Source organism: Ostrea edulis, chromosome 4 (assembly GCF_947568905.1).
Source record: "Ostrea edulis chromosome 4, xbOstEdul1.1, whole genome shotgun sequence".
In the NCBI taxonomy this organism is placed as follows: Eukaryota; Metazoa; Mollusca; class Bivalvia; order Ostreida; family Ostreidae; genus Ostrea; species Ostrea edulis.
This window is the reverse complement of record NC_079167.1, coordinates 73,242,222-73,262,686: the sequence shown is the minus strand read 5'-3', so window position 1 is coordinate 73,262,686 and position 20,465 is coordinate 73,242,222. Positions and strand designations below refer to the sequence as shown.

The 20,465-nt window shown below is 35.1% G+C and overlaps 1 protein-coding gene and 1 non-coding gene across 3 annotated transcripts in view; both read right to left on the bottom strand.

The window, feature by feature from the left end:
• The window catches only part of LOC125668332 (golgin subfamily A member 6-like protein 22), a 31,397-nt gene that overhangs the window by 4,030 nt on the left and 6,902 nt on the right, over positions 1–20,465 (bottom strand). The window contains exon 2 of one of the 2 annotated variants that reach the window (XM_048902313.2): positions 11,450–11,516. In XM_048902313.2, the coding sequence (XP_048758270.1) occupies positions 11,450–11,506 (57 nt within the window). In that variant the 5' untranslated portion in view covers positions 11,507–11,516. Of the gene's footprint in view, positions 1–565; positions 1,173–11,449; positions 11,517–20,465 lie in introns of those variants that run through there. The other variant, XM_048902314.2, reaches the window with a different exon arrangement.
• Trnaa-cgc (transfer RNA alanine (anticodon CGC)) lies at positions 20,351–20,422 on the bottom strand. The gene has a single exon. It is a non-coding gene; the product is annotated as a tRNA-Ala (tRNA).

Genomic DNA, 20,465 nt, shown 5'->3' with positions numbered 1-20,465 from the left:
AAACGTTTTGAAATGTACCGTTTCACTGATGAAATACAATTGCAGATATGTAGTAGTTACCCCATATAATATTGTTGGTTATGTACAGATAACCCACACTTTTAACAAAAGAAAGCACGCCAAACTATGGTACAACGGTCGGATACCTTATATTTTCTCGAGTGTTTCTCTATTATTTTTCCGGTCACTGTAGCTCAGTGACAGCGTTCGCTTTCGTAAGCATTCGAGCCCTGCTCTATCTATGACCGCGTCAAACCTAATAAGTTGTAAATGCTCGTTCACCAAACACTCGGCATTTAGAAATAAGAATCACGTGTTTGTTTTATTTGATCTTAAAAACGGAAGTCCAATGTTGCGACAGGCGTTGGTACGTTTAAGAAAGCTCACTGCATCGGTCCTGAGTACTAAGCATAGGCTTAAACTTGTAATAACTCACCAAAAGCTGGTGACGTCCCATATGAGTGACAGATTCTCGACGGGACATAAAACAAACAAGCAAACCTCTGTGGGTATGCTAAGATTCGTTTTCTTACCTCTGTGGGTATGCTAAGATTCGTTTTCTTACCTCTTTTCTATAGTTTCTTACTGAATGTGCAGACGTGAACAAGCCTCCCTCCGTCATGTTCAATTCCAGTTTTACATTGCCTGATCCTCAAATAACATATTAATTTTTGTAATTTTCACTTTGTAAATTACTGTAATACAATGTTAGCTGTCGATATCAAAATGCAAAGTGGCTATTCAAACACTAGAAACCGTCTACTAGAATTATCTTTTATGATAATGATCACTTGATACTGGTTTGTCAAACAATTGAAAAGAAGCAGGTGGCATTCAGCACTTTAATTCTATATATAAACAAAACGAATTATGACCTTTATGAATCATTCTGGTAACATTTTCGACTATTATAAAGACTTTTATGCCTCCTCCTTACTTTACAACAAAAACTCTATGTATGTTGAAAAGACATTTATTGATCAAATAAATCTTGATCAACAATTCAAACATGTAATTGGAACAAATAGAAAAAATAACTACCAAAAAATATTCCTAGGACTACATGCAACTATCCAATACACATGTGAATAAAACAAATACAAAACAAATAACAAAATTGCACTCGAGCAATTCAAAACATAAATATACAAAAGCTTACTTTCTCTTTAGACCATGGACATACTGAAATTTACAATTACCCTGAATTTTTCCAGAAAAACTGACAGACCGAAGTAAAATTTACACATATAAAATACATATCTATTACTGGCTATCCATGTAAGTCAAGAAAACAAATAATAATCAAGGTAACATGTATATGGGACTAACAAATAAGAAGTTATACTATTAATATTTAACAACAATCCAATAATGGGCAAAGGTGGGGTCCATTAAGGGGAGGAGGGTGGGAAAACAAAACTTTTGCAATAAAAATATTCTCTGTGATCTTAGACTTCTATCAGGATTACCTTTCACAAAAGGGACGCTATCTTTTAGTCAATCAAAATGAAGTATCGCTAAGGGGTAACATACGGGGTTCTGTATTGGTAAATAATTGAGGTTCACCGTGGGTAAACAATCATATGGTACGTACAGTTGTCAGCATAAAATCATTTATTACATAAATTGCATTAATAAGCTGTCAGCTTGTTCCTTACATGTATCTTTAATTTATGCTCTAGTTATCTAAGCAGCATATACTCAAATTACACTTCCAATGGCTAAGTTTTCAACCAATTAAATTCACAAATGGAAAACGTATTAAATATGACTATTACGAAAATTAATATCTTTAAAGACAATGTACGAGTTATGTAGGCCAAGATTTTGAATGATAAGTCAGCAAATTGCTCTATAGTCATTAACGATGAGTCATATGAATTTTAAAAAAAACAAACAACGGTTTGATACATATTATTTCATGAGAAAATGTAAATAATACAATTGCAAATCAACGAGATTTTGAGAAATATTTTATAGAACTGTTTATTCAAATATGAAGTTACATAGTCTTCCAAATTTCAAATCCAATTGAACTTTTTCTAGAATTCATAGGTACACCCCTTTGATATCGGTGGAATTGCGTATTTATATAATATTGTAAATAAATCAGATGAAATCCTCAGATTTTTCTTTTTCGTTTATAAATTTTAATTCTTACTTGCAAAAGTCATTTATACACATGCTTCATGTTAACATACCTTATGTTTCACTACGCGTCTACATCTACTGAGTATTCATTATTTGGTGTGGTATTTCTTTCATCATTAGAGTTAAAGTATAGAGTTAGTTTTATTTGGTGTGGTATTTCTTTCATCATTAGAGTTAAAGTATAGAGTTAGCTTTATTTGGTGGGGTATTTCTTTCATCATTAGAGTTAAAGTATAGAGTTAATTTTATTTGGTGGGGTATTTCTTTCATCATTAAAGTTAAAGTATAGAGTTAGCTTTATTTGGTGTGGTATTTCTTTCATCATTAGAGTTAAAGTAAAGAGCTAGTTCTCGGCTAGTTCTGAATATTTCAAGGCTTTAAACATAATAGAAAACGATTATGAGGACTCTGCTTTACACCTTTAGATTGATTATTTTTGACGTCTTTTAAAAATGACTAACGTCTATTTAAAAGTTTAAGGGAAATCCCCAATGCATGTTTAAATGGTTTTCATGCAGTTTCTGTTTCTGCGAATGCAATTCATACACAAAATTATTTTCTTTCACTCTATTATAAAATTGCATAATACAAACACTAAAAGAAAACCATAAAGCTTTAAATCTATACTGATACTCATTAACAACCTCCAATATCACGATAAAATATCCTTTTGTAGTTTTCCCCCACCTTTTCACAGTACAAAGTTTTGTAAAATTTAGTTACTTCATAGAAAACGTTTCATATGTTCCCATGACATTATTCAAGTATTTCGCTTCATACCTATTTAACTGAGAATTTTTTAAAGCATATATGCTTTAATATTCAATCTATGATTGCATAATTCTGTCCCATAATAAAGTTGGTTTTCCCCCTTATATATTACATTACAAGACACTTAAGGTATTCCATGTATAATGAAAGGATAATGAACAATTTTGAAGGATTTAGATCAACTTAAAAGTTTATTGTTAAATAATGATGAAGTGAAGCAGATGAAATTCACAAGACTGGTAAATGATTAGAAGCTGACCTTTTTGCACTTAAGACTTTTTGGAAGAGTTGTCTGCCCTTTGTGAAAATAAGAAAAATCTAATTTTCTAAAAATGTGTGTGGTTAATGATTAATTTTATTTAATATTTTCATAAAAAGAAAGTGTATGTAACTTTCTACCAAGAGATTAGTATGACAATATAATTTGTTTTTAAAATATTGTAATGAAAGATCTTTTCGCATATACTTCAATGTTAAATTCTAGGTGAAATAAATCAAGCAGTAAACAAAATTTGGAAAATTCCTATGGTGGATTATTTTTATTTGATGAACCCTTCAAAATGATACCATGATTACAAATATTCCACCATCCATTTATTATACCCCCCGCAACAAGTTGTGGGGGGGGGGGTATACTGGAATCAGGTTGTCCGTCTGTCTGTCCGTCCGTCCGTCCGTCTGTAGACACAATGGTTTCCGGACTCTAAAGCATTATCCTTTCCACCTACAGTCACCATATCATACATATGGACTACCCATGAGATGAAGATGTTCCCTATCGATTTTGGGGTCAAAAGGTCAAAGGTCAAGCGCACTGGACATCGAAGTAGCAATATGGTTTCCGGGCTCTAAAGTGTTATCCTTTCCACCTACAGTCACCATATCATACATATGGACTACCCATGGGATGAAGATGTTCCCTATCGGTTTTGGGGTCAAAAGGTCAAAGGTCAAGTGCACTGGACATCGAAGTAGCAATATGGTTTCCGGGCTCTAAAGCGTTATCCTTTCCACCTACAGTCACCATATCATACTTATGGATTACCCATGGGATGAAGATGTTCCCTATCGATTTTGGGATCAAAAGGTCAAAGGTCAAGTGCACTGGACATCGAAGTAGCAATATGGTTTCCGGGCTCTAAAGCGTTATCCTTTCCACCTACAGTCACCATATCATACATATGGACTACCCATGGGATGAAGATGTTCCCTATTGATTTTGGGGTCAAAAGGTCAAAGGTCAAGCGCACTGGACATCGAAGTAGCAATATGGTTTCTGGGCTCTAAAGCGTTATCCTTTCCACCTACAGTCACCATATCATACATATGGTCTACCCATGGGATGAAGATGTTCCCTATCGATTTTGGTGTCAAAAGGTCAAAGGTCACGCGCACTGGACATCGAAGTAGCAATATGGTTCGGTTTGTCATGCCATTTGTTTTTTACACTCAGAAAAGAGGTAGTTTATATCTATTACCAACACCCTTTGGGAGATTGGGGTAAGCGGGGGGTATTCTTAGTGAGCATTGCTCACAGTACCTCTTGTTAGATATGAAATACGGTCATTGTACATTGAATACCTTAATCATGTTGCCATGGAACACACATATGTCAAAATGCAACTTAATTATGTAGTTTCGCAGCTTTGCACTATAGGCCCGTTCAACTTTCTTACAAATGGAAATATTCCATACTTAGAGTGCTATTACATGTGTAAAATGATTTTAGGATGCACGTTAAGTGTAGTGAGTAGTGTCACCATGATTCCTAGCATATAGAAGAGTGCATATACGAAACTAAGACACGTGGTCAGTTGCTGAAAATTTCAGGTCAAAATTTACATGGTCCAGCAAAAGGTCTGTTGCTGAGAGAAGGTGGATGGCACCAGATGAAAGGTAGATTTTCAAGTTCTTGATAGTACACAGTGTTTAAATCTCCCCGCACGTCCCGTGGGGTTTCGGTGGTGCGACTTTAGCCAAATTGAGAGAAAAGCAAAGCGAGAAAGGGGCAACCGCTCAGAGCATGTTTTGTGTAACAGCACCAGTATGTATGGATCACATGTAATTTATGGGCATAATTCATTACCTACACCAAATGAATTACATGTATTGACACTTATTCTAAAAGGTCCTAAATACAGAAAACCTCGGTCTTTCAATTGGCGACAGAACATCATCTCTATTATGAATTCTGTCAAAGATTATGCCAGACTATGGGCTAAATATGAAAAAGAACTTGATACATTGTCAGAATGGGTTAAAAGCATAAGAGGAAAATCAAAATCCCGCATTAGACATATTCAAACAACCCCAATCTCCCAAAGGGTGTTGTGAATAGGTATAAATTACCTCTTTCCTGAGTGTAAAAATATGGTATCCCTTTGTAAAAGAAAATGGAAGATATATTTCGAACACAAATCCATCGCATAAACCTATAATTTTGACCTTGAGATCCAAGGTCATCAATGTACATGACACATAGTCTCATGGTGATACACCCATGTCTTATGGTATGACTATGTCAAAACCCTATAATCAATTTTGACCTTGAGGTCAAAGTTCAAGGTCATATAGAGGTCATGAGGGTATCCGACACATCGTCTCATGGTGATACACTCATGTGTCAAATATGGTATGCCTATGTCAAAGAACAAAGAAGTTATGGCCCGGACAGGAATCCATTGTAAAAAACCCTTTAATTTTGACCTTGAAGTCAAGGTCATATAGAGGTCATGAAGGTACTCGACACATTGCCTCATAGTGATCCACCTGTGTGCCAAATATGGTATGCCTAAGTCAAAGAACAAAGAAGTTATGGCCCGGACACGAATCTGCACAGACAGACGGATGGACGGACAGACAGACAGACACAGTGATTCCTATATACCCCCCCCCTGAACTTCGTTCGGGGGGTATAACAAAAGTACGTACCATCTATTCTTCTGTGTTTAGTAAACCAGAAGTGATAAAAGAATTAGATAGGTTACATGAGGAATATGTTTTGGTTCCAGCTGACAAAGCTTGTAACAACAATGTCTTTGTTTGTAAGGCTCATTATTACAACTGTATTGTAAACGAACTTGGCATTAATTCCACTTTTGGTAATCGTACTTATACTCCAACTGCCCTATCAAAAGATGAAATTCCTCAAAACCATGCTTCAGTTTTAGACACATTTAATATCCCAGTCAATGGGTCGAATGAAGATGAGTTACCGTACCTACCAGGTATACTGGCTTCCTAAACTTCATCCGATTTGTCATAAAGTTGAGTAATCTATATCATAAGCGTAATTAAATATAAAATCCCTTTAAAACAAAGATACTTTGCTGGATCCAGTTAATGTTCTACCAAGCCCCTATCTTTGATCCTCACGAAAATATTAACAGCTGTGATGGAAAAATTCAATTTACTTGCGACTACATATGCCAGAATTGGTGTTAATTAAATGTGGATTCTAAAAAATTCTAAAGAACTTTTAGTAAACTTGAAATCATAAACCTTTCCCATATCATTATCATCAAAACCTATGACTTTTCAACACTTTACACCATTCCTCAGGATAAATTAAAGACTAGTTGACATCATACATAGACCGTTGCTTTTCCAACAAAAATGGAAAACGGAAATATTCATATCTAGTGATCAGTCATCCAAAAATTACTTTGTAAAACACCACTCTGATTCCACGCACAAGTACATATTGTACTCTGAAGTTGAAATAAAAAAAATGCTATGCTGGAGTTCCTCATTGACAATGTCTTCGTGGTCTTGGGTGATCAGATCTGTTGGAATTCCCATGGGCACGAATTGTGCTCCTTTGTTACCTAACCTGTTTCTATATTCATATGAAGCAGAATTTATTCAAAAACTTCTACGTGAAAAGAAAAAAATCTCTTGCTGTGGTCTTCATTTATATATATCGACGACGTTTTGTCTATTAACAATAATAACTTTCATTCATATGTCGATTCAATATATCACTGTGAGCTCGAAATAAAAGACACCACAGAGTCGTCCACTTCTGCTTCGTACGTAGATATTTTATTGAAAGTAAACATAAACGGCAAACTGAGAACACAACTGTATGACAAACGGGATGATTTCAGCTCCTCCATCGTTAACTTCCCATATTTATGTAGCAATATTACATTATCACCTGTATATGGTATATATCTCTCAACTGATTTGTTACGCAAGAGCTTGTTCTGTGTATGGTCAGTTTTTAAATCGAGGAAAGGTACTGAGAAAAAAGTTGACGGTACAGGGGTTTTGACAGTCTCGATTGAAGTCAGCATTTCACAAATTCTATGGTCATTGTAACGATCTAGTTCGTCAATACAATCTATCATTGGGTCAAATGCTGTCTGATGTGTTTCATACCGATTGTTAGGCCGTGTTACGGCACGTTTGGTCGCCGGCGACCATTCGTGCCGCACGTATCGTCGCCGGGTGACAGAACGTGCCGTGAGGGTGGACACGATTGGTCGCCAATTTTAGCCATACCCGAGCACAAATGGTCGCCACCCAAGCCCAACTCCAAAACCCCAACTTTGCTTTTCTCCTCCTCCTCTTCCAGCACCTATTCCCCTTCCTTCTCTTTCTCCCTTTTAATCCTCCTGCACCTTCTTCTCCAAATTCGTCATCAATTTCTTCCGGTTTGATCAAACCGAACGAGTCTTTTTCATTGGCAGGTAATAGCTATAAGGGGGATATGGCGCTTTCTAAGAGCATTCGATTAACAATCAGATGCTAATGGACGCTCCCTAGAAAAATCACAGCACATCTTATTCCGATTCGAAACAGCTCTTCAAACCTTCGACATGTTTTAAGCGTGCAGAGAATAGGCCTAAGTTTGCATTTCATAAATGTGGCGTACAAGGGTAGACCTACAAGAGGAGAGAATGCACAAAACATGGCATGGATATACCCACAAAACTGTAGTAGTCCTCCACAGACGCCTACTCTTTAACAAGTCTGAGCTATCCCCGAGCTGACCCTACAATCATCCCATACAATCCTTCTTTCTCGAGCTCTTTTACACACACACACACACACTCGCACAAACATACACAGTCTCCGTCTCTATCTCTTCCACGCCAAATTCAATAACAGAGAAAGACAACTGTGTTTCTGCCAAATACATTTAAAAATAGTGGCTCTATTTTGAGAGAGCCAATTTCATTTATGAAAAGTGATTCATACCTATGAAGTTGCAAATTTATAGATTTGCTTACTCCGCTTGTTCACTTTGATGCGTACTTTGTAAAAGTACCAATTTTGTAGCTATTTCGTACATTTTACTCCATGCTTATCGTTAGTACAGTAGTTGGCTTAAATTCCTTTTTTATTTTGTTCATCATGTAGTACTGATGGATTTCTTTTTTTATTAAGTTAACATTGTAAGTGGTAAAGTGCTGTTCATGAATATTATGTTCACTAAAATTAAAACTGTGCACGAAGTGTTGTTTAAACCGAATCTAAAGATTTCATTTTCTTATTAAACCATGACAAATGGTAGTACTTGCCTTGTATTTCACTCTGTGTGCTCATGTGTATTTGTATGCGTGTTTGCGCACTCATACTTGTCTGGTTGTATGTCACGCCATATTTATATTTACTCCTTTATCAATGTATCTTATATAATCTATGAGATATCTTCTATTTTGAATAAGAGTTCTAATAAATTTCATAAGATGTCTCATATAATTTACAGTTAATAATATATCTCATAAAATAATTAAGATATTTTAAACTATATAAGATATCTCATAAACTTTATAGGATATCTTGTATATTAAACAAGATATCTTATAAAGTTTATAAGATATCTTATAAAAAGATAGAACATATCTTAGAAATTTATCTTTGTATAAAGCTATCTTATAAAACATCTAAGATATCTCATGTTTTATAAGAAGATATCTCATAAATGAATTTTTATAAGATATCTCATCAACTTTATGAAATATATTATAAAACATACGGGATATCAAATATGTTTTATAAGATATCATATACATTTTATAAAAGTACATTCATATTGTTTTCGGTCAAAATTACCCAGCAGCAGAATTTACTAACAAAGGCAGTCAAACAAGTAATGACATTAATTTGCTTTATTGGAAGAAAATTATAATGATAACAAAGTACTAACTTACAATAGGTGACCAATAAACAATGTCTGTGCCGAGCTGAATATGTATACAAAACAAATCACAAAGCAGCTGATAAATTCCAACGAAATTCCTAAATCCTAGTCCCAGTTATAGAATAATCCAAAATAACTAAAGTGCTTGTCTAACCAGAGCTTATCATCGGCTAAATTCACCTTGCATTCATAATCAGAATTAATTTTCTGGTACATTCTTGAAAGACACAGTTCGTCATCTTTCTACTACATGATACACATCGAACGCTAGAACAATCTAGGTCACAGGTGTCACTCAAGTGCAAGTATTACACAACAATATCGTACTTTATATAGTTTATAAGATATCTTATAAGAAATCATTTATGAGACATCTTATAAAAATATGATATCCTATAAAGTTTAAGAAATATCTTATAGAACTTATAAGATATCTTATATGTTTTAAAAGATATCTTATAAAAATATGACATTTATTATAAATTTTCTTTTATAAGATACCTTTAAAAAGTTATAAAATATCTTATAAGAGTTGATGAGATATCTTAAATCAAGAAAGTTAATAAGACATGTTATAAAGTTTATGAGATATATTATATACTATATAAGATATATCGTATAAAAACATATTAAGATATTTTGTGTCTTTAATAAGATGTCTTATAAGGTTTATGAGATATCTTCCAAGAGGAATACATGTAAAAACGGCGTGCCATAAGGATTGTATGTAAGATTATTGTGTTGCTAAAATGTTGCAACTCGTGTGTTTGCAAAATATATTCCCATCAATTTTCATCCAGAAATGCCTAGATTTTTTGTTTGTTGGCTTTGCATCGTACTTGACTTGTGTCACAAAAGTGTGTACGTATGTGCGTTTGTAATGCAAAACAAATTTATTACACATGAATGCACACACACACACAAACACACACACACGCATACATATTAACGTATACGCACATGCATATACACATACATACACGCACGCACACACTCACACCGTCACTCAAATACACACAGACACGCACGAACGAACACATACACATGAACACACACCCTTTTTGCAAAACAAAAGCAAAGTTGGGGTTTGGGACAGGGTCTGGGTGGCGACCATTCGTGCTCGGGTATGGCCTAAAATTGACGACCATTCGTGTCCACCCTCACGGCGCATTCGGTCGCCGGGCGATAATACGTGCGGCATGTTTGGTCGTCGGCGACCAAACGTGCCTTACCAAGCCGTTCTTGTAACACCGATTTTGACTGCGGATAACTCCGTTTACCTGATCAGGATATAGGGCTCACGACGGGTGTCCGGTCGACAGGGGATATTTACTCCTTCTACGACCTGATTCCACCTCTGGAGTGTCCAGCGGTCTGTGTTTGCCTAACTGCATGTGTATCTATTCCGGTTGAGCATCACTGAAGAGACATTATTTGCGCATCTGGTGCATCAAAATTGGTACCGTACAAGTTTTACATTATAGGAGTTATGAAATCGATCACTTTTCGTTATCTTCATCCTGCATGAGGGGAAATATGATTTTTCATTAGTCTGTTATAATCTGACTTTGATGTATACCCCTACCCACACGTTTCAGCCCCCCCCCCCCAAACCCCTCTGCCACCTGACGTGCTTCATACCAATGGTCAGACCGTTGTTTGCATACTCGTTTTGACTACGGATTGATTGATGTTTTCGGCCACACTCAACAATTTTTCAGTTATCTGGTGGCGCCGTTTTTTATTGGTGGAAGGTCTCGATTGAAGTCAGCATTTCACAAATTCTATGGTCATTGTAACGATCTAGTTCGTCAATACAACCTATCATTGGACCAAATGCTGTCTGACGTGTTTCATAGCGATTGTTAGACCGTTCTTGGCGCACTGATTTTGACTACCGATTGTTAGACCGTTCTTGGCGCACTGATTTTGACTACCGATTGTTAGACCGTTCTTGGCGCACTGATTCTGACTACGGATAAACATCCCGTTTGTCATACAACTGAGTTGTCAGTTTGCCGTTAATATCTACTTTCAATAAAATATCTAACTTTGAAGCAGAAGTGGACGACTCTGTGGTGTCTTTTATTCCGAGCTGAGAAGGATATATCGAATCGACATATGAATGAATGTGAGTGTTGTTAACGTTAACAGATAAAACATTATCGATGCATCTCATGTCGAATTGAAAGCCATAGAAAAATACTTTTCTTTTCTTGTTGAAAATAATAGTTGAATGATAATAATGATAATTATTAATAAGAAAACAAAAAGCCTGGTCTACTTATGTATAGATATGTTTCGTGACTAAAGCGTTGAATATGTCTACTTTCATGTTGTGTTACATATACACGATGGTAACGGTAAAAGCTATACCTCCTTGTGACCGCTTCCTCTAGATCTGGCCGAGGAACCCCTGGATCTATCTGTCATATTTCTCAGTCTGTAAATAAAGAATTGATTACATTTTTTAGGTGAAACCGCATATTTTAGAAATCAAAGGAAAGATGCGGTGAGAATTGTACCTGTATCATCATATATTGCTAGAGAAATGTAAGTCATACTACATTTCCAACGGTGGAAAATATATATAATTCTTGTGAAAGGAAAGCAATGTCAAAAGTCGATTGTGATGGACATTTTCCTTTGGGAAGTTACAGGGATGAAATTTCCATCCTCTTGTAGTAGCGATTGTACACTAGATAACCACTGTTAAACACAGTCAGAAAGTTTCTGATCTATGATTAGAGCAGTCAAGGCTTTTGTAAACGACACTTCGTTATGTTCACATACTATTTTATTCGTGTTAGAGAGATTTCGTAAGATTCCCACGACATTCTTGAATTTTTAGATTTGCTGCACATTAACTTTAACCATGAGCATCATGATTTAGTTTAAGACTGAGATATTATCTGCATATATTCATGAAATGCATACGCATTAGAAGATATAAAAGTTTAAATATCTAATTCTCCGAGGACCCACTTTGGCTCCAACGTCACAGGGAACGAAGAAAATTGATTCTACGCTATGTGAAGATGTGTGAGTGAAAAGTAAAGATAACGAACAGTAATCATCTCATAATTCCTATACTGTTCGTTATGAACAGTAATCAATCTCATAATTCTTATAATCCCGTGGGGATCCGGGTTAGAATAGACCCTCAGTACCCCTTGCTTGTCGTAGGAGGCGACTAAATGGGGCGGTTCTTCGGATGAAACCGCAAAAACCGAGATCCCGTGTCACAGCAGGTGTGGCACGATAAAGATCCCTCCCTGCTGAAAGGCCGTAAGCGCCGAGCATAGGCCTAAATTTTGCAGCCCTTCACCGGCAATAGTGACGTCTCCATATGAGTGAAAGATTCTCGAGGGGGACGTTAAACAATATTTAATCAATCAATCATAATTCCTATAACGAATACAAAATTTAGAGTAGGACAAATACGGACGCCAAGACACACCAGAGGTGGGATCATGTGCTTAGGAGGAGTAAGCATTCCCGGTTGATCAGGCCCGTCCGTCGTGAGCCCCTATCTTGAAAATTAACCTTACTAGACAATTTATACACTTTTGGCTGATATTTTAAAAGAATTGAATGTAGTAATTGTCAGATGAAAATATCGAATCTAAGGTTCTCCAATCCTTTTCAAATTGCTGAAGGTCTCTTATAATCATAAATTACATGTTTAAAATAATCTTAAATTATCTAAAGGGGCATGGACACGATTTGGGCCAAACATTTTCAAATCTTATTGTTCCATTTTTTAAAATGTTTAAAATGTTTAACTATGGTCAGCAAAATTTTTAATGTTAGTTGTCGAGGTACATGGGAGATACAGAGCTCACAATTCTTTGTTATGTAAACAATGCTCGTACTCTGTTTTTGTTTACATATAAGCTATACCAGGTCAAACCGTCATAAAACTTCGAGATTTCTCAACTCTCGTGAATTACTCAGCTTAGAATATTCTCAAAGCCGCCGTCATAAATCGATCTGAGAATATTCTTAGCTTGGTAATTTTCAAGAGTTGAGTTGAGAATTTTCTCAAACTTATATTCTCGCGAGAACGTTTTCGCGGATTTTTTAGCTCTTCTGAGCCGAAGGCTCAAAGAGCTAATCATATGGCCACATGTCTGGCGTGCGTCAACTTTTTGGAAAAAGGGCTATATCTCAAGAACCCCTTGGCCAATTTTTGTCAAATTTGTCACAGGGTATCCTTGGCCCAAGGGCTTTCATTTGTACTAAAATTAGGGTTGTGACCCTTTAACAAGGGGAGATAATTCGGAAAATGCAAACAAAAGTAGTGGTTGCTAAAAAATCTTTTTCTCAAGAACCACTGGGCAAATTATCACCAAACTTATGCATAAGGATGAGGATAGGTTGTAGATAAAAAAAAAAAATTGTTCAAGGCATCATCCTGGGGCAAAGGGTGCGGTCTCAATGTCACTTCAAAGTTGACCTTAAATTTTGTTTTGTTAAAACTTTGATATTTTGCTTAGCATAAGCACTAGGATCATCAAATTTTGTCAGTTGATGCATCTTAGGACCTAATATCATGTTGTCTCAAAAGTAGATCATGGTGACCTACTTTTTGAATTTCGCAGGTGATTATTATTAAATGGATTTTGATGCATATCTTGGACACTTTTGAGCCTATGATCATCAAAAGTTGTCAGTTGATGGGTCATGGGCCTTGAACTGCGTTATGTGAAAAGTATGCCACCATGACCTACTTTCTGAATTTTATGGCTAATCATTTATGAATACATTCTATGTTGTTATTTCAGATACCGAGAGGTTTAGAATCATCAAACCTTGTAAGTTGATACGTCTAGAGGCCTCGAAACATATTTATAAAAAAAGTAGGTCACAGTGACCTACTTTTGAATTTTGCAGACATTCAAATTTCACATTTTCAATTTTAGATGCATATTTTGGACACTATGAAAGCTAGGATCATCAAACTTTGTCAGTTGATGCATCTTGAGTCTTCATAGTTTGTTGACCAAAAAGTAGGTTACCGTGACCTACTTTTGGAATTTGACGGCTATATTTTAATATTTCGGATACTATTTGACTTACAATTATCAAACTTTGTCAGTTGATGCATGTTGAGTCGTCAGAGTGTGTTGATTAAAAGTAGATCAGCGTGACCTATTTTGTTTGGATTTTGACGGCCATATTTGAATATTTCAGATACCATTTGACTAACAATCATCAAACTTTGTCAGTTGATGGGTCTTGTGTTTTCTGAGTGTGTCGACCAAAAAGTAGGTCACTGTGACCTACTTTGGGAATTTGACGTTTATGTCTGAATATTTCAGATACTATTTGACTTCAAGTATCAAACTTTGTCAGTTGATGAATCTTGAGTCTTTGGAGTGTGTCGACCAACAAGTAGGTCACTGTGGCCTTCTTTTGGAATTTGACGGCTATATTTGATTACTATTTGACTTGTCAGTTGATGCATCTTGAGTCTTCAGTGTGTCGACCAAAAGTAGGTCACCGTGACCTACTTTTGAACAGTTACATTTAAATTTTCAGATACTATTTGACTTAACATCATCAAACTTTGTTAATTGATGAATCTTGGGTAGTGAGAATTTTTGCCTGTTCTACAATGTATCAGAAGAGCGATTCTAGGCCCATGGGCCTCTTGTTGGAGCTCTTTTGTGTGAAAGGGTAAGAAACATATACGTACATGTAGTAACACGTAAATAAAAATAATTAGCATATTCTTATCGTCTGCTTTGTTATTTTCTGTCAACTTGGCAAATATGAACACCAAGGAGAAACGGGGATAGAATTGGGTGATTGATGGGGAGGTTGCTCTCATTGAAGAAGTCAAATCCAAAGCGCATACTTGTTTGGGTCATTTGAGGGGAGCGATGCACTAAAAGGGAAGTTCGTAAAAAAAAAAGGGGGGGGGGTGGGTGGCAGGCATGCGGACAAACTCAATTCGCTGGTAACATATTATGTAAAGTTTATAAAGGATTATAAGAATAAGATTCATGCATCTTTTTTTTTTTCTTTTTTTTTGGTCCGCTGTCCCTGTGACTTAATTTCACTGATATCCCAACCATTTCGACTCGTTAATCAATTAATCATTCAGAGTTGTGATTTCAAAACTAAAGGCACGATCATGTATAAGTTATATATGTAGGCCCCGATTATGTTTCTTTCTTTCTTTCCGGTATATGTTAACAAATGAGTAATTATTTCATTGCAGTGAAACAAAATTATATTATTTATTTATGACTTCCTGTAATGTGAAAATTCAACGACAAAATTGAAAATTGGAGAAAATATGAGTGGGAATACAATGTAAGTTCGGTAACCAGACCCAAAAATAAATAAGGGAAAATAACCAGATGTTCAAGTTTACTATATGCCTTGTTACAAAAAATTATAGGTGGCATAAAAACAATGTTATTTCTCTGTCAATTCACAGTACCAGTGTTTGTCTAGAAGAGATCTAACCATTTTAATTTTCTCCCGTAATCCAATCGCTGCTAAATTCTATTTATACTGTAGAACTAATACGGTATTTAAAATGGAGGAGTGGATCCAAACAAATAGAATTTGAATATGCGTGTTTACAGACAATTTGTTTTTTTATGGAATGTCTCATTTTTGTATATGAACCATGTAAACATGGAGAAAGCGCTGGCAGTAAATTATTGTTTTTAATGGAATGGGTCATTCTGATTTTAATTACTTATTGACAACTGTACCGAATCAACTTCTGATATAAATATATATACATCATATTTACATTTAAGAATATTGCACAAAGAGGTAAAAAAAAAAGAAAAGAATGATATTAATCTATATTGCCATGTTTTTATTGAATAGCTACAGTAATATAATTTTAATTGTATATCTGATATTCACATTTACACTTATTTCAAAATAGCTGGACAGCCTGAAAAGACCAAACACTGGAGGAGGACCTCCGCTTCCCCCCATTGATACAAAGGGGAGGATACTTTCCTCTGCCTTTCGGAAGCAGAGCCAAACATCCATGGCCTAGATAGAGGGAGGAATTGACACGGATGATACCCCCCTATTTTGAAGGAATGGTTCTAGAATTCTCATATATATGAAGTCTATGTATCTCAAAATCTAACAGTGCTTTGTATACAATTAAAACAAATAGTATACATTATTTATATGAATTTATCTATAATGGTAACTGCATATTTTTTGTTAACCTTTTCAGCTCCTACAATCAGAATTCTGTCAACAGATACCACATCATCAGAACTTTTAGAAGCATCATCATCTGCTGTACTAGGTATATGTATAATATAGTTATAAATCTAGATTCGGGCATTGTAGTTCATAGTTTGTCAGTCTGTCCATTTGTCAATGATAAAAAACTTTAACACTGAACATAATTTCTGAATGGGTAAATTATTGATAGGGCTGTCATATTTCATACTTGTGGAGAGATTTTTCCAATGGAAAAAATTTCAACCTTTAAAAATAATGTTATTTGAGATCATATTAATGTTTCACAAACACATTTTGCTTACATGTGTCGTTTACAAATTTATATAAATGTGTGTGCGATTTTAGACAGGGACATTTTTCTTCATATCATACAAAGAGTAATTTTTTTGTGTGGATTAAATGAAAATTTGTACAACATGAAAGATTCTCATTTTAACCAATTAGAACTATCATATACTATAGTATTTTAGTTGCGATTTTACAATTTGCAAGATTCTTATTCTAGTGAATTACAACTGTCGTGTAGTCGTTTTTGTATTCTCTCAAGTACGCTTTACTTAAATCTTTAATAATTCACTCCCATATTATATCAACAAATGTGTAATATCGCTATTAGTATATTAGATGATAATAAGTGATATAAATTATATTTGATTGCTTTTTATTGAATTAGAGTCCTCAAAATACAAAGAGCAGGACAAGACAGGTTTATGCCTTTATTCAGAAAACATACATAAGCATAGAAAATAAAAATCAATTAATTGTTAGATTGAACTCTATATACATGTATGAGATATAAGGTGGAGATAACGAACAGTGATCAATCTCATAATATACACAAAAACAATCCAAAGCCCAATAAATGTTCTATTTGTAATACACATGTAAGCAAATATAATACATTTTAGAACCTTGAAATTTTTGTGCAGATGAAAACCCTGTAACTCAACATGAACTGCCCGTCATGAGGAAGGAAAAGTAAAATGTAGAATATTTTAAACATTGATACAAAACTTACAGAATTGATTTTGACTTTATATGATGTAATTCAGAATGTGTATTGAACAGGTGAACCAAGGAGAAGGAGGCTGGAGGAGTAGGAGAGAAATTTAATATTGGGCATCCAAAGATTAGAACAAGAAGTTCCGAGAGTAAAGGAAAAGAGGGAAGTACTCAAAGTACAAAAACAGGTCCAGATGCTACGGAAACAGCGGCTGATCTTAGAAATTCAATCAAATTATCCAGATTTCTTCGTTCAGCTCAGTGCTGAATTATAATTTTTACATTAAATGGACTGGTTTACTCTTTTTTTTTTTTTGGAGAAAAAAAATTCATTTTAAAAAGTAAGAATAAAACTCATTTAGAAATAATCAAAATTTGGACCTTCTAAATGCAAGGATAATAGAAATTTCTGTGTTATGTGAACAATACTCGAGTCTTGTTTACAAACTTTAGTGGATTTTGTAATTAAAATATCCTAATTTTACACAGACACAGATTTAATTTTTTTTAAATGGTACACTTTACCTCAAAAATACTTAAAATATAAAGTTTTAAGTAGTTTAGGATTCCAGTATAGGTACAGTATCTCATATTCATTCGGCCCATTGACTGGGATATTACATGTAATGCAAGGGGTCGGGTTATATTATACGTCTTATTGTAATGCATACATGAGAGATTGATAATTGTTCGTTATCTTCACCTTTTATGCAAGAGCCGACTTTACATTTTTATTTGCATCAATCAGGAACTATCAAAATACAAATATGTTAATATACTCCGATGTTTTTATTGTTGTAAAATCGAGATTGAATGCAAGTGGATTGTACATGAAATGTCACGGAAAATTATGTTTTGTCATGCTACACAAACTCAGCGGAGCTTTGCGTTTGGTGTTCACTGAGTTAATAGTTGTCATTGATCCAAATGATAGGATATTTTTAAATAAGATTGAAAGGGAGTCTGATTGACAAACACTTATAAATTACATATTGAATTTGACATGAAAAATATCGATATACGTCAGATCACCTGATGCTAAAATTCTAGAGAAAATACTAACCGATGAAAAACACAGCAAAAAAGAACAAAATAAGTATACCCCATGACTATTTACAACCTGTACACTCCGGTACATGTACATACAATGGATATTGTAGTAATAATGGAGTGCTTATGGGTATAATCTTAATCTATGCTGTTTTCCATTTGTAAGGTATCTTACTACTCGAGATCGAAATTACTTTTCGCAATTTATCTAATGCTCAACCTTTCTTTCAGAAATAATAATAAATAAACGCACATTCATATATATTTTCATTAAACAGAAAAAGAAAACGGTGATCCATTTGAAACAGTTACATGTATTTTAGTCGTGAGATCTTGTGTATAATGTGCCCCTGATACGCGGAACAGGACAATATTTTGTACTAATTATCGAATTGAATTCAACAGACAAAACATCAGTAAGAAAAATCACTGTGATAAAACAGAAATTATAGCAAGCAAGGAATTGCTGTTAGAAATCTAATTCTTGGTGGGAGATGTTTGCAAGAGATCAGTATCGCTTTCAATGACGCGTTACTATGAAATTTACAAGTGTACTAACGTATGTCACCTATTGTTAAATATAACTGTCAATAACATAAATCATTCTGTAAACCCCTACGAGGAAGAACAGTGCTAAATTTATTGTGCATCGTGTGTGAATATTCTTGTCCACTATGTTTATCAATTGAAAATTCAAACTTAGCAACAAGGTTTCTGTTTTAATAAAAGACAATATTTGTATTACAATTGATGATTTTATTTTAGATGATGTTTGTCATCACTTGTATGCTGATTGTGTAGTTGAATTTCATATTCAAGATTGATTTGAATATTTAGTGCTTCTACAAAGATTCTTTTTAAAACCCTGGATAACCCCACCCCTACATGTGTATTTTGTAAGATCTGGATGTGTTATGATTTTGCCATGCAAAGCATCATTTCCTTTGTTTATTCGGAGTGCATCATTATGCATCCCCCCTTTCAGGGGGATACATTGTTTTTATACTTTCTGTCTGTGTCACAAAATCTTGTGAACACTTCTATATGGCTTATCGCATAGACTTGAAATTTTGTACAATGCTTCATTCGCATATGTAGATGTGCATATTAACGGGACAGTAGGATCCAATTATTTTCCTAAAAGCCATAGTGAATCTAAGAAGGGTAAAGGATGTAAAATACCTTGTGAACACTTCTCTTATGTGGCTTATATAATAGATTTGAAACTTTGTACCATGCTTCATTGTCATTTGTAGATGTGCATATTGATGCGATAAGAGGATCCAATTATATTCCTTAAAGTTATAGTTGATCTAAGAGGGTGGTGGATGTAAAATAGTTTGTGAACACTTCTTCTCCTGTATGGTTTATCGGATATATTTGAAGGTATGTACAATGCTTCATTGTCATTTGTAGATGTGCATATTATTGGGAAAGGAGGATCCAATTATTTTCCGAAGTTACACTGTATCTAAAAGAGATGGAGGATGTTAAGATAGCTTTTGAACCATTCTCCTCTTATATGGCTTAGGCTTATACGATAGACTTGAAATTTTGTACAATACTAATGCCACTTGCAGATTATAGGGGAATATCGGAGAATTTTGGACGTCAAGTATTTTCGGACAGTTGTATGAAAAAAGCGATCACATACTTATTACGTGTTTGTCTTATTTATAACATCAAAATATGTCATCCATCCGAGTCTTATGTGTTTTACAAAATGGTTGATTGTATCTTGCTTAACGTATCTCTCTCGAGAATTTTTCACTCATGTAGAGACGTCACCAAGACCGGTGAAGGGCTTCAAATTTTGGCCTTTGCTTGGCGCTTTCGGCCTTTGAGCAGTGAGGGTTTTTCTTTAGCGTGCCACACCTACTGCGACACGGACATCCGTTTTAAAGCCATCTCCGAGGACCCGTGACATTCACACCTGATGCCGAGCGTTTGACGATAGAACTGTCACTGCCCGTTTTAACGACTTCGGTCTGTCGCGGCCGGGATTCGAACCCCGGCCTTCCGCATGCGGGGCGAACGCTCTAACCTCTAGGCCACCGCGGCGGTTTTTACGAAATTTCCGGGAAACACCACAATGCCGATAAAA